The sequence below is a fragment of the Giraffa tippelskirchi genome, chromosome 4 (genome assembly GCF_054371585.1).
Source record: "Giraffa tippelskirchi isolate mGirTip1 chromosome 4, T2T-mGirTip1v1.2.pri, whole genome shotgun sequence".
Classification (NCBI taxonomy): Eukaryota; Metazoa; Chordata; class Mammalia; order Artiodactyla; family Giraffidae; genus Giraffa; species Giraffa tippelskirchi.
The window spans coordinates 140,947,697-140,961,939 of record NC_137278.1 but is presented as its reverse complement, the minus strand read 5'-3'; the positions used below and the strand labels follow the sequence as shown (position 1 = coordinate 140,961,939).

The 14,243-nt window shown below is 41.5% G+C and overlaps 1 protein-coding gene across 1 annotated transcript in view; it reads left to right on the top strand.

The window, feature by feature from the left end:
• Positions 1–14,243, top strand: part of MUC19 (mucin 19, oligomeric) — a 158,284-nt gene that overhangs the window by 121,532 nt on the left and 22,509 nt on the right. The window contains 10 exon segments of the mRNA XM_081590500.1: positions 21–97; positions 380–562; positions 2,102–2,809; positions 3,008–3,082; positions 3,563–5,311; positions 7,446–7,496; positions 8,054–8,107; positions 8,495–8,542; positions 8,789–8,842; positions 8,991–9,044. Coding sequence (XP_081446626.1) covers positions 21–97; positions 380–562; positions 2,102–2,809; positions 3,008–3,082; positions 3,563–5,311; positions 7,446–7,496; positions 8,054–8,107; positions 8,495–8,542; positions 8,789–8,842; positions 8,991–9,044 — 3,053 coding nt within the window.

Below are 14,243 nucleotides of genomic sequence, written 5' to 3'. Positions count from 1 at the left end.
ACTGCTTTATCTGGAACCAGTGTCTGGCCATCCGGAGCACCGGTGACCCCCGGATCATCACTAGCAAGTTCAGGAGCAACGGGAGCACGGGGTGAAGGTTCAGAGACAGCTTCCCCAGTATCTGTAGCGCCAGGGACTAGCGGTATGGGATCAGGAACAAGTGCCCCTCTGTCTGGAACATCAGTGACCTCCGGATCGCCTCCCGCAACGTCACCAGCAACTGGCGCGTCGGCTGGAGGGTCCGCGCCCACTGTGCCATCATCTGCTGCAACGGGCACTAATGCTATCGGACCAAGAACCAGTGTACCTTCAACCGGGGCGTCGGGGATACCTGGGTCAACGCCTGGCCCATCAGCAGCAACGGGAACAACGGCTGCAGCTTCAGGACGAACAGCCCCGCTCTCTGGAGCAACAGGGGCTGGTGTCATAGGGTCAGGAAGCACTTTGCCTGTATCTGGAGCACCAGTCACCCCTGGATCATCACCAGGAAGGTCAGCAGCAACTGGAGTGTCTGGTGCAGGTTCTGAGACCGCTGCCTCCTTATCTGGAGCAACAGGGACTAGTGCTGGACAATCTGTCACCCGTCTCTCCTCCTCTGGGGCACCAGGAACCCCCGGGTCAGCCACAGGAGGGTCAGCAGCAACTGCAAGCCCTGGTGTAGGTGTAGAGCAAACCGCCACACTCTCTGGAGCTGCAGGGACGAGTGCTGTAGGATTAGGAACCGGTTTGCCCTCAGGCGCAACACCAGAGAGCAGTTCATCAGTCCCTGGAGGATCGGAAACAATTCAACAACCTGGTGTAGTTTCAGGGTCCACCCCCCTATCGCCTGGGCTCACAAGAACAAGTGCTATAGGGTCTGAGAGCGGTTTACCTTCAACTGCAGCACCAGGGTTGCCTGGCTCAACACAGGGAGGATTGGCGGCAACTGGAGGAAGCGGTGCAGGTTCACAGCCTACTGCCCCATTATCAGGAGATACAAGGCCTACTGCTTTATCTGGAACCAGTGTCCGGCCATCCGGAGCACCGGTGACCCCCGGATCATCACTAGCAAGTTCAGGAGCAACGGGAGCACGGGGTGAAGGTTCAGAGACAGCTTCCCCAGTATCTGCAGCGCCAGGGACTAGCGGTATGGGATCAGGAACAAGTGCCCCTCTGTCTGGAACATCAGTGACCTCCGGATCGCCTCCCGCAACGTCACCAGCAACTGGCGCGTCGGCTGGAGGGTCCGCGCCCACTGTGCCATCATCTGCTGCAACGGGCACTAATGCTATCGGACCAAGAACCAGTGTACCTTCAACCGGGGCGTCGGGGATACCTGGGTCAACGCCTGGCCCATCAGCAGCAACGGGAACAACGGCTGCAGCTTCAGGACGAACAGCCCCGCTCTCTGGAGCAACAGGGGCTGGTGTCATAGGGTCAGGAAGCACTTTGCCTGTATCTGGAGCACCAGTCACCCCTGGATCATCACCAGGAAGGTCAGCAGCAACTGGAGTGTCTGGTGCAGGTTCTGAGACCGCTGCCTCCTTATCTGGAGCAACAGGGACTAGTGCTGGACAATCTGTCACCCGTCTCTCCTCCTCTGGGGCACCAGGAACCCCCGGGTCAGCCACAGGAGGGTCAGCAGCAACTGCAAGCCCTGGTGTAGGTGTAGAGCAAACCGCCACACTCTCTGGAGCTGCAGGGACGAGTGCTGTAGGATTAGGAACCGGTTTGCCCTCAGGCGCAACACCAGAGAGCAGTTCATCAGTCCCTGGAGGATCGGAAACAATTCAACAACCTGGTGTAGTTTCAGGGTCCACCCCCCTATCGCCCGGGCTCACAAGAACAAGTGCTATAGGATCTGAGAGCGGTTTACCTTCAACTGCAGCACCAGGGTTGCCTGGCTCAACACAGGGAGGATTGGCGGCAACTGGAGGAAGCGGTGCAGGTTCACAGCCTACTGCCCCATTATCAGGAGATACAAGGCCTACTGCTTTATCTGGAACCAGTGTCCGGCCATCCGGAGCACCGGTGACCCCTGGATCATCACTAGAAGCCTCATCAGGGAGTGTACGACCTGGTGTAGTTTCATTAACTCCCGTCCAATTTTCTGGAACATCAGGGACTCTTTTTAAAGAATCAGCAACAAATAGGTTTTCTCTTGTAGGTTCAGAGACAACTACATCAACAAGTGACCTTATCTTAACTTCTAAGTCATCTATTGCCAGTTCAGCAACAATTGAACCAACATCTTCATTGTCAAGAACAACAGTAACATCTGATGTGTTTTCAAGGATAACTGGATCATCATCTGTAGAAACTAACACCATTGTTATAGGATCAGCATCAAGTTTATCATCACCTGAACGAATAGCATCATCTGGATCAACAAATGAACAAGCAGGAACAACCAGAATCTCTGTTGTAAATTCCAGGACAAGCAGACCATCATCTGGAGCATCAAGAGCAACTGGAAAATCCATTGATGACACAGGAACAGCTGGGCCATCACCTGAAGTGACAGAAAGGAATAGATTTTCTGATGTAGGTTCAGGGACAACTAGACCATCATTTTTAGAAACGGGCCCCACTGTTACTGAATCTAGAACTAGTGCTTCATCAGGTGAAGGATCAGGGACAACTAGATCAACAGCTGGAGTGGCCAGAACGACTAGAATTTCAGTTGTAGGTTCAGGGACAAGTAGACCATCATCGGGAGAAACGGGTACCACTGTTATTGAATCTAGAACTATTGCATCATCAGGTGAAGGATCAGGGACAACTGGATCAACAGTTGGACTTAGCAGAACCGTTAAGCCGTCTATTGTTGGTTCTGGGACAAACGCTCCATCAACCACAGTAACAAGAGCAATAACATCTGGTGTAGCTTCAAGGACAACTGGACCATCATCTGAAGAAACAGAAACCACTGTTACTGAATCTAGAACTAGTGCATCATCAGGTGAACCATCAGGAACAACTGAATCAACAGCTGGACTGGCCAGAACCACTGGAAACTCAGTTGTAGGTTCAGGGACAACTAAACCATCACCTGGAGAAACAGGAACCACTGTTATTGAATCTAGAACTAGTGCATCATCAGGTAAAGGATCAGGGACAACTGGATTAACAGTTGGACTTACCAGAACCACTAGATTCTTGGTTGCAGATTCAGAGACAACTAGACTATCATCTGGGGAAATAGGGACCACTGATACTGAATCTAGGACTAGTGGATCATCAGGTGAAGGTTCAGGGAAAGCTGGATCAACAACTGGACTTACCAGAACCACTAGACTCTTGGTTGCAGATTCAGAGACAACTAGACCATCATCTGGGGAAATAGGGACCACTGATACTGAATCTAGGACTAGTGGATCATCAGGTGAAGGATCAGCGAAAGCTGGATCAACAACTGGACTTACAAGAACGACTAAGACATCTATTGTTGGTTCTGGGAAAAATTCACCATCATCTGCAGTGACAAGAACAACAACATCTGATGTAGCCTCAAGGACAACTGGACCATCATCTGGAGGAACAAGGACCACTGTTATTGAATCTAGAGCTAGTGTATCACCAGATGAAGGATCAGAAACAACTGCATCAACAGCTGGACTGACAAGAACCACTAGAATCTCTGTTGTAGGTTCAGGGACAACTGGACCATCATCTGGAGAAACAGGGACCACTGTTATTGAATCCAGAACTAGTGGATCACCTAGTGAAGGATTAGGGGCAACTGGATCAACAGCTGGACTGATGAGAACCACTAGCATTTCAGTTGTAGGTTCAGGGACAACTGAACCATCATTTGGAGAAACAGGAACCACTGTTACTGAATCTAGGACTAATGGATCATTAGGTGAAGGATCAGGGACAGCTGGATCAACAGCTGAACTGACAAGAACCGCTAGAATCTCTGTAGTAGGCTCAGGAACAACTAGACCATCATCTAGAGAAACAAGGACCACTGTTATTGAATCAGGAACACATAGAACATCAGCTGAAGTATCACCAACAACTGGATTAGCAGGTGGACTGATAACAGCTACTAGAATATCTAGTACTGATTTAGGAACAGCTGGTCCATTATCTGGAGAAACAAGGGCCACTGTTATAGGATCAGGAACAAGTGGAAAATCAGGTGAAGTATCAGGGATAACTGGATCACTCGCTGAACTGACTACAACCACTAGGATTTCTAGTGTAGCTTCAGGAACAAGTGCACCATCATCTGGAATGACAAGGACAACTGTAACATCTGGTGTAGCTTCAAGGACAAGTGGACTATCATCTGGAGAAAAAGGGACCAGTGTTACTGAAACAAGAACCAGTGGATCATCAATTGAAGGGTCACAGACCACTGGAACAGCAGGTGGACTGACAATAACTACCAGAACATCTGTTGTAGTTTCAGGAACAGATGCACCATCATCTGGAACATCAGGGACATTAGGGAGAAAGAGAATAACCAAAGTCTCCATTGTAGGTGCAGGAACAATAGAACCATCAACTGTAGAATCATGGACAACTGAGTCCAGAGATTTAGGTTCATCAACCACTGTATTTTCAGCTGGTGCTATAGGAACCACTAGACCTGGAACATCAGGGGCAAATATACCATCTGTCGTAGGTTCAGAGACAGCTGGTCCATTATCTGCAAAAACAGAGACCACTGTTATAAGATCAGGATCAAGTGGATCTTCACTTGAAGGAAGAAGGACATCTGGATCAACAGATGGACTGACAGGAACCACTACAATCTCTTTTGTAGGCTTAGGAACAACTGGACCATCAACCAGAGGATCAAGGCCAACTGGGAAAGGAGATATAAAATCATCAACCACTGTATCATCAGTTGATGCTACAGGGAACATTAGACCTGGAGGATCAGGCACAACTGAACCATCTATTGTAGGTTCAGAGACAGTTGGACCATCATCTGGAGAAGCAAGGACCACTGTTACAGGATCAAGAACAAGTGGAAAATCAGCTGAAATATTAGGGACAACTGTATCAACAGATGGATTGAGAAGAACGACTAGAATCTCTCTTGTAAGTTTAGGCACTACTGGACCATCATCTGGGGTGATGTGGACAACACAAACATCTATTGTAGGTTTAGAGACAGCTCGATCATCAACTGGAGTATTAGCAACAACTAGCACCTCAGCTGAAGGTTCGGAGACAACTAAACCATCACCTGGAGGATTATGGACAACTGAGACATCATTTGAAGGGTCTGAGACAACTGCGTCATCAACTGGTAAAATCACAGGAGCCAGGAGAACAACTTGGGAGTCAGGAAGTGAAGTTGCCACATATGAAGGCAAGTCAATTTAGCCATATTTAGGCAATAATATTCCCAGATGGTGCTAGTGGTAAAGAACCCACCTGCCAATGCAGGAGACATAAGGGATATGGGTTTGATCCCTGGGTTGGTAAGATTCCCCTGGAGGAGGAAATGGCCACCCACTCCAGTATTCTTGTCTGGAGAATACCATGGACAGAGGAGCCTGGCAGGCTACAATCCATGGGGTCACAGAGTTGGACATGACTGCTACTGGTAAGTAAGCAGGGGATGCCAGATGCATTTTTTGAACTTGTTTTCATGCTTATTGGCTATTTTAAGATGCAAAATAATTAATAATAATTCCAGTTAAATAATACAATGCTCTTAAATATACTGTCTAATTTAAATATTTAAATAAGTATTGATATGTCATTTTACTCGTGAAGAACTTAGAAAAGATATTATATAAGTTTGGTCCAAGTTCTACAGCAAATAAATAGTGAAGACAATATTTCTATCCGTTGTTTGCTGACTCATAGTCTGTTCTTTACCACAAGGGCATCTTCCACTAAGGCAAATATACAATGATCTTTAGTTATCCATTAATAAAAGCTTGCTTTTAACATTTACAAAGCTTAAATTTCCCCATTTCTAACTGTAAATAAGAACTACAGCAGCCGATAATAAAAAGAGGTTTACAAATTTTAATGTATTAACAAACTTTGGCATTTGCCATTCTGAAACTGCAAGATTTGGGACATTTTATTTATTAAAATGATAATACTATTATTTCACAAATCAAAATTTTATTTCTTAAGTTCTTTTTACAATTATTACAACATTACACAAAATTCACAAATACTTGTAAGGCAATTTTTTCCTAACAATAAATGGACTAAATTATTTACTCAAGGCTATAGTATATTATCAAGTTTCCAGACTAGTAATATACTCATGTTATGAGCATGTTGAGAAAAACATCATTTCTCAGTTTTCAGGTTATCTAACAGAACATAGGTTTTAGTAACTAAATTGTCTCTTATTTAAGGAATAGATTGTTTATTCTTTATTTTTCTGTTTTATAGATTTACCTTATGCTTATTCTAACTGCTGTTACAAACCCTACTTGTGTAAAATTATTTTACAAACTAATCACTAGAAAATAATTTGATTCAGACTATATGTATAAGTATTATCTATTCAACCTATAGTTATGTTAATCTAAATGAATAACCATGCTTGAAATTATGTATTGAACATCATCATGATAAGTTAACTCCATAGTCACTAGTGTGTGACTACTAGGCACAATATGTATTTTACCTTTTTTTTTTTTTTGCATTTTCCAAGTTCAAGATTTTAGCCTTTAACTGGAAGCAAAGAACTACATATGTGTAAAACATTTTATATGGGAAAAGGGTAATGTTTCTCTTTTTAGTTTAATAATTTGTAACTCATAGACGATTTCTTAAAAGAGCATTTTACAGCTTCTCTTCCAAGAGGCCTTTCTCACCATGAGTTGAATTTCTAAGATAAGCTCAATGAAAATAACATATTCTTTGTTTTTTATAAAAACGTTATACATCATGGCAGTTGAAGGACTGAAATGGATTTTAAAAATAAAAATTCAAATATATTATTTAACTAAAACATGAATTTAATCTTTCCTTTATTAGGCTCAGACAACACAATTTCACCAGAACTCATTGCAGATAAATTGAAATTAAAATGACAAAATTATACTTTTTCACAATATGCCTTGGAATAACATTTCACCTTATCAGAGTGCTAGAGTCAATGTGATTTATTTTAAATATATGAACATCAAAATAACTCATGTCATTGTTGAGTAAAATTTAGAAAGATGAGCCCATCATCTGCCTTTTCCCTCCTCACTCTTTTCTTGCCTCCTTGCCTCTTTCCTTCCTTCCACACCAGGGAACCCAGGTCTGGAAGTAAAATTAATGAGGGTGACACAAAGTCTGCTTTCACTGTCAGTGGGATCTATGAAAAAGGAGTAAATAGGTGGGTCAGGAAAGGAAACTGTGGAAAGTAATTGATGGTTCATTTCCTTTAGAATCAAAACTCTGCAGGAAAGGTCTTCAATTGCTACTTCAGTATTCATTGGGGAGCTAATGCTGTGTTGATCTTTTAATTTTTCTCACTCTAGGTACTTCAGGAGAATTCTCCAAGGCAACCATATCTGGGAGTTCCCACACAGGTAGGTCAACAAGAAGGAACTCTTGATATTTAACCACATAGTTCAGTTCAGTTCAGTCACTCAGTAGTTGTCTGACTCTTTGCAACCCCATGAACCATGGCACGCCAGGCCTCCCTGTCCATCACCAACTCCTGGAGTCTACCCAAACCCATTTCCATTGAGTAGGTGATGCCATCCAATCATCTCGTCCTCTGTCATCCCCTTCTCCTGCCCTCAATCTTTCCCAGAATCAGGGTCTTTTCAAATGAGTCAGCTCTTTGCATCAGGTGGCCAAAGTATTGGAGTTTCAGGTTCAACATCAGTTCTTCCAATGAACACCCAGGACTGATCTGCTTTAAGATGGACTGGTTGGATCTTCTTGCAGTCCAAAGGACTCTCAAGAGTCTTCTCCAGCATCACAGTTCAAAAGCATCAATTCTTCGGCGCTCAGCTTTCTTTCTTTGTTTATTTAACTGCATAAGGTAGTTAGTAAACCCACTCTTATAAAATATCAGCATCATTCTTTTCCCATTATCCCAAATCCTCAGACCTCATCATTCACCATTTTATTTCCTCAGAGGCCACAACTTTAATAACGAGAAACAGCACATCTGGAACTGGGCTCAGACCTGGTAAGAATGAGTTGCTTGAAGTTTGGGGTTTAGCATGAATTATGACTCTCCATAGACTAACTTATTGGGAGATGTGATCTCTTACAGAGTAGCTTTCATTGTGTTTTAGATTTAACATGTTGTGGAAGATCTTTCAATACCATCATCTAGCTTGTAACTGTCTAAAGATGGGCTGGTGTGTAATTGATGTGAAGAGTTTCCCCTTGGGATGGCATACACATCACTAGTATGTTAGGGGGAACCAAGGAATATTATATAGCTGGGAAGAAGAGAAAGTGATGTGAACAGTCCTACCTATATAAAGATTTTCTTTGCTTAAATAATCAATTATAATATTCTGTATTTTCCTTGGCACATTCAAATATTTTCCTGCCTTTCATCCCACAGAAGATAACACTGCAGTATCAGGAGGCCAAGCGACTGGGCATGTGACAGGTGAACCTGGGAGAAAACCACCCTTCTTCCTGTCTTGGAATAAATGAGATGTTTGAGAAAGTTGTTTCAATTTGGGGGTATTTTGATTGCTTTCTTAATAACATGAATAACAGAAAAGTCACACGACTCTCACCTCATCAGGAAAGCAGTGAGAGGACCCTTTGTTATGGCATATTTCAGTCCTAGAGGCAGGACTTTAGAAGACAAACACATGTCACTGTGACGACTAGATCCTTTGTGTTTCAGGTACCACTAAGGTAATCCCTGGCACAACTGTTGCCCTTGGCAGTTCCAACACAGGTAACTAAACAAAGTGGTAAGGAATCTCCCATGGGCCCATCTATGATGAGGTTCCTCAAGTGTTATCCTACATAAGAGAACTACCATATCTTTTCTATGATCCTTACATGGTTTCCAATCATCTCTCTTCCATTTCCCCCTCTCTCAGAGTCCACAACTTCCTTAGGAGAAAGTAGAACCACAAGAATTGGAATAATCACAGGTGAGCACTACTGAGTTACTAATTGTGCTTTCTGTTAATAATATCTTCCCAGTACAAAGTCTTGTCTGAAATATATCAAAACTATTTGAACTTCCATATTCAGCACACTGGGCAAAATTTTAGCAGATGCTCAATATTTGACATCAATAATTTCAGTTGAGACCCTTCAACTTTTTCTTTTTATGCTCTACAAGCCTTCATGTTTGCTCTAACAGGTCATCACATAGCCTATTCCCTATAGTTATACATGTGATTTGGCCCCAAATCTGTCTTCTTTAACTAGAACCTAAAAGGAGGTCTCAGTGGCAGAGGACTTTCTCCATAAATTTGTGAAGGGAATGAAATATTTTGAAAGAAATATATGGATGATCTCTTGAAACTAGGAAGTCCAGAGGAATAAATTCACTGATATATGGGAGAAACAATTTTTTTTAAATCCTATGTTCATTTCATCATGGGTAACAAATTCACCACAATTCTTTTATTTCAGGCACAGTTGAGAGCATATCTGGCAAAACTCTGGGACCTGGAAGTGCCAACACAGGTCAGGAGTCCTGAACATGAACCCTCAGGAGATATAGACTATAGAGACCCAGAATGTCCTATCCACACCCCTAGTCTTCATTCTTTTTTTTTTTTTCCTCAGAAGCCACAAGTTCCATAGGAGGCAATGGGACCACCCAAGGAGGACTGCCAGGAGGTGAGTTTTTTAGTCCAAGACATGGAGCTCTCACTATTTCTCTATTTGGGTTTCTGTGGTGAGAAAATGAATGGGAAGGAATATGAGAGAGGGACTTGATGTATCTATTGGTTCAAATATTCAGGAGTTTCCTGGATGAAACCTGAAACTTGGCTTTCAGATCCACAAAGGGCAAGATGAGACCAAATAGAGGCAAACCACTCCAGATTGGTGGGTAGCAGGTTTAATAAGCAAGGGAACTTACATACAAGGCTTGTCTTGGGCAGCTGTAAGACAAGTAGATCTCTGCATCTATCTGCCAGAATCTTAAAAGTTTATATAGAGGCCCTAACTGGGTTCAGTTACATATACTCTCCTGAAGGTTTCAACAACACATTGCTCTATCCAGGATGCAACCTTGCATATGGCTCCCACTATAGGAAATGCAGTCACTATGTACATTCCAAGGCCAGGGCAGAGGGGAATGCATCACTGATAACCTGGGTGTAGCTTTAGGGTCAACTAATTGTCATATCCTCTTCTTGAACTCCTTCAGTGGTATTGTACCATGTCAACCCAAGTAATTATTCTTTGGAATTCTAAGACCTCAGATGTTTCAGTCAGGCTATCCTCAGTGTTCTGGCTTACAAGGATTTGTTTTTCCTGAAAAAAAGATGTGCATACATATTATATGTATCCAAACCCTCTGAGTGCTTCCAATCTTCCTTATCCAGCTTGCCTTCCACCCACAGCCTGTACTCTATTATCTCTCTCATATACATGATGTTTTTTATTTATTTCCTATATCTCCTCATTGGAAAGCTTCATGAAGGCAATCAATTATAAAAACATTGCAACTTATACCAAAGATTACTTCTTACAAAGATTAAACCATACTTTATTCCCTCACTTAGTCACTTCTGGCACACCAGGTGGATATGTCCCTGGAAGTAAAATAGGTAAGAGTGATTTTTGCTGTTGCTTTTTGTTATTGCATAGTAAAAGGGGAAACCCGGTAGCAACACATCCATCCAAGGCTGACCTGGGAAATGAAATGCTGTAAAATTGTTTATTTTCCTTTTTCACAGATAGTCTTCAGAAAGGATATCAGTGCTTTAGGGCCACATTGATGATTCCAAGATGAACTGAGGAGGAAATGCTCTATTGCTATATTTACTTTTTGCATTTTAGGTACCACTGGAGAATTGTCTGGAATGGCCATTGCATCTGGAAGTCCTAACACAGGTAGGTTAACAAGAAGGAAATTCCCCATATTTAATCTCAGATATCACAATCTATCTTTTACGGCTTCTATAATAAAATAATACTCCATTATCTCTTCCCAGTACTCCAAATTCCCAGATTTTATTATTATCCTATTGCTTCCCTCAGAGATCACAACTTCCACAAAAGAGACTAGAACTGGAGCTCAAACTGATGAGAACAAAGAGTCTATGATTTGGGGTCATCAGTTTTAGGACTCTCTAGGCTTTCCTTGAAAAATTTGTGTAAAATTTAGTGTCACTTCAAGTGAGTCAAAATAGGTTTGCTATTAGAGATAAAATCTTTTTGAAAATCCATTAAATACAGAATTGAGCTTCACTGCTTAAATTTTAAAGAAGGTATGGAATTTCTCCATTGGTATTATAAATATCACCATCATATTAGCTAGAATCCAGAAAGCTACCCTTTTTTGTGAATTCCTTCTGGCTGAAATAAATGCAGAGTGCAGATTATATTAGATTCCATATAATCTATGGAAGTCTTTGTCTGAGCCTCCAAATTCCAGAGTATTAATGTTTTACCCAAACCTTTGAATATATATATATGGCAGAATACTCTCTCTCTTTCACAATCTCTCTCTTCTCTTCTCTTCAGGAGTCCAGAGAATTGTACCAGGGAGCCAAGTCTTTGACAGTCAAATAAGTGATCATGAGAAAATATAAATATCTCCCTGATAATTACCAATATTCACAATAAAAGGACTTCTGATGTGAAAATATAGTTTTACTTAATTTTTTTTGGAAAGAAATGTACTTGTGGGAAGATGTGTGAGGAATCCTAGAATAGGCTTTCAATGCCTGAAAAGAAGCATAATGATTTTCTTCTTAGCCCTTTTTTGAATGTAAAGGAAATGTCATATAATCCCTTTTCTTTTATAATTTCAGGTACCAGTAGTGTAGTGTCAAGCCCAACTATTGCATCTGGAAGTTCCAGCACTGGTAATGGGATTTATAAAAAGCCAATCATCCCATATCTAACCTCAAGGAAAAATATGTATCCCCAAACATACTTTTTCACTATCCTAATTTCCTTTTTCAAGAGGCTAAAATTTCTTTAGAAAGCTTCAGAGTCACTGTGATGAAATGAGTGAGAGCTAGGATTCCCAGATGTTAGCTTTGCTTTTGGGAACCGTCATGAATTTGCCCCTGCATCAGAGAGATTATACAGGGAGGGGAGATCCTCCAGTCCATATGCAGGGTCAAAAATACTGCTGATTCACACCTCAAAAATACTGCCTGGCCTTGTGTGCATTTCTGAAGAGGGCAGTAGAGTAGTAATTACCCGGAAGACTAACCCATTGGATATTATAGGTGTTACTGCAGGAGTCGACACTGTCCCAGAAAGTTCTGTCTCAAGTAAGAAGATGACTAAAATGAACTTAGATATTTTTTGCCTCCCATTTGACATTTAACTTGAGCTTTAAATTCTAAATTGCCTAATGGTTGGTTTTTTCCATGAATGATTAAAGGTCATAAGACACACAGAATCTTTTATCCTACTTTCAACCATTAGGGACAACCTCTGGAGCATCAGAGAATCAAGTCACTGAAAGGAAAACAGGTAAATGTGGAAAAATTCCTCTGTTCTTAGCTGAAGCTCTTTTGTCATATTTGCTAACTAGGTCTACTAGAAAATAGGCTTCTTGAGTGAAAAAAAAAAATCTTCATTTATTTTATTCACTGATGAATCTCTAGTAATCAGCAGGGCTCGATAAGTATTTGTTGAACAGATGATAAATTGATACATGAGAAAAACACACACGATTCAATCCAGGAGCAGAAAGGCCAATGAAAGGGCATGCTCACAGGGCTTCCATCTGGACAAAATGTGAATGGTACCTGTGGAAGCTGCCATGCACAGTGTAACACTGAATGATGTGGTTCTGGAAATATACACTTATTTTTATACATTGATTTTATACTCAGATTGCCTCAATGTAAAAGATTCACCATGTCAATCCCAAGTTCTTCTCATTTCAGGTACAGCTATGACCTTCAGTACCACTGTTGAACCTGGAAGTTCCAATACAGGTAAGTTAACAAGCTGAAAATGAAGCATCCTTTCTGGAAATAAGATGGCAAAAATGTCTTCACATTGATCTTCTAATGTAAGAACATCATAGCCTATTTTCCTTTCATCCTAAATCCTCACATTTTATCTGTTTCTTCTTTTTTTTATTTCCAGAAACCACAACTTCCACTGGAGTAATTAAAACTACTGTAGTGGAATGGAAAATAGATGAGAATTATTGTTGATAAATTACAGCTGACCCTTGAACAACATGGGTTTTAACTGCACAGGTCCATTTATATGTGGACTTTTTTCAATAGTAAATATTATTGTTACCATGCAATCTGTGGTTGGTTGAATCCATGGATGTGGAACCATGGATATGGAGGAACTGTGGATACAGAGGGCTGACTGTAAATTACTCATGGATTTTTTGACTATGAAAGGAGTTGGCACTCCTGACATCTGCCTTATTCCATGGTCAGCTATGCAATTTTGTTTCTTGTAGAATTTCTTGTGGAGGAAGTTTTTAGGAACTTTCATCTCATATCAACAATTTTTTGTTGTTGTTGTTACTTGCTTTTGAATTAAACTGGGCAGATTTTTCAAGTCCCTCTGTTTCTGTGGTTAAGCCTCATATATATAGATCCCAGTAAATGAGAGAAGAAGTAGTAAATGTCTAGAAAGTCTTCTTTTTCTGTTTCCCAATTTATGCATCACTATGAAATTAAATGAAGGAAAGAGTCCCAGAGTGTTCTATTTCAGGTAAACAGAAGGCTACAATAAACACAGGAAATTGATCTCTATTAATTAGATTCTTCCTTGAAAACAAAAGTGACTGAAATGTCCAGTGGTTATCCCAATAACTGTCTATCTTTACGTTCAAAAGTTTTCCTATTTTCTTCCTCTTAGGAACTACCACTAGAGTATAAATAAATGAAGGAACAGGAAGCACGTTAGGTGACCACAGTGGGCAGAAGAATAAGGGTCAGAGCATGAATAATCCCTACCTTACTACTATTAAATTCCAGAAGAGGGGGCTCCTATGTTGAGGACTTTGCATCTTTGCTTGATTTGGGAATAAAACTACGCGTAAGAGAACACAAATGATTCTCAAGCAGCTGAAAAAGCCCAAAAGTTGACCAGATTCCCTCCATGAGAGGAAAAGTCACCACTTCTGTTCTTGTTGCAGGTACCACAAGGGCAGCTTCTGGCACTGTACTTGA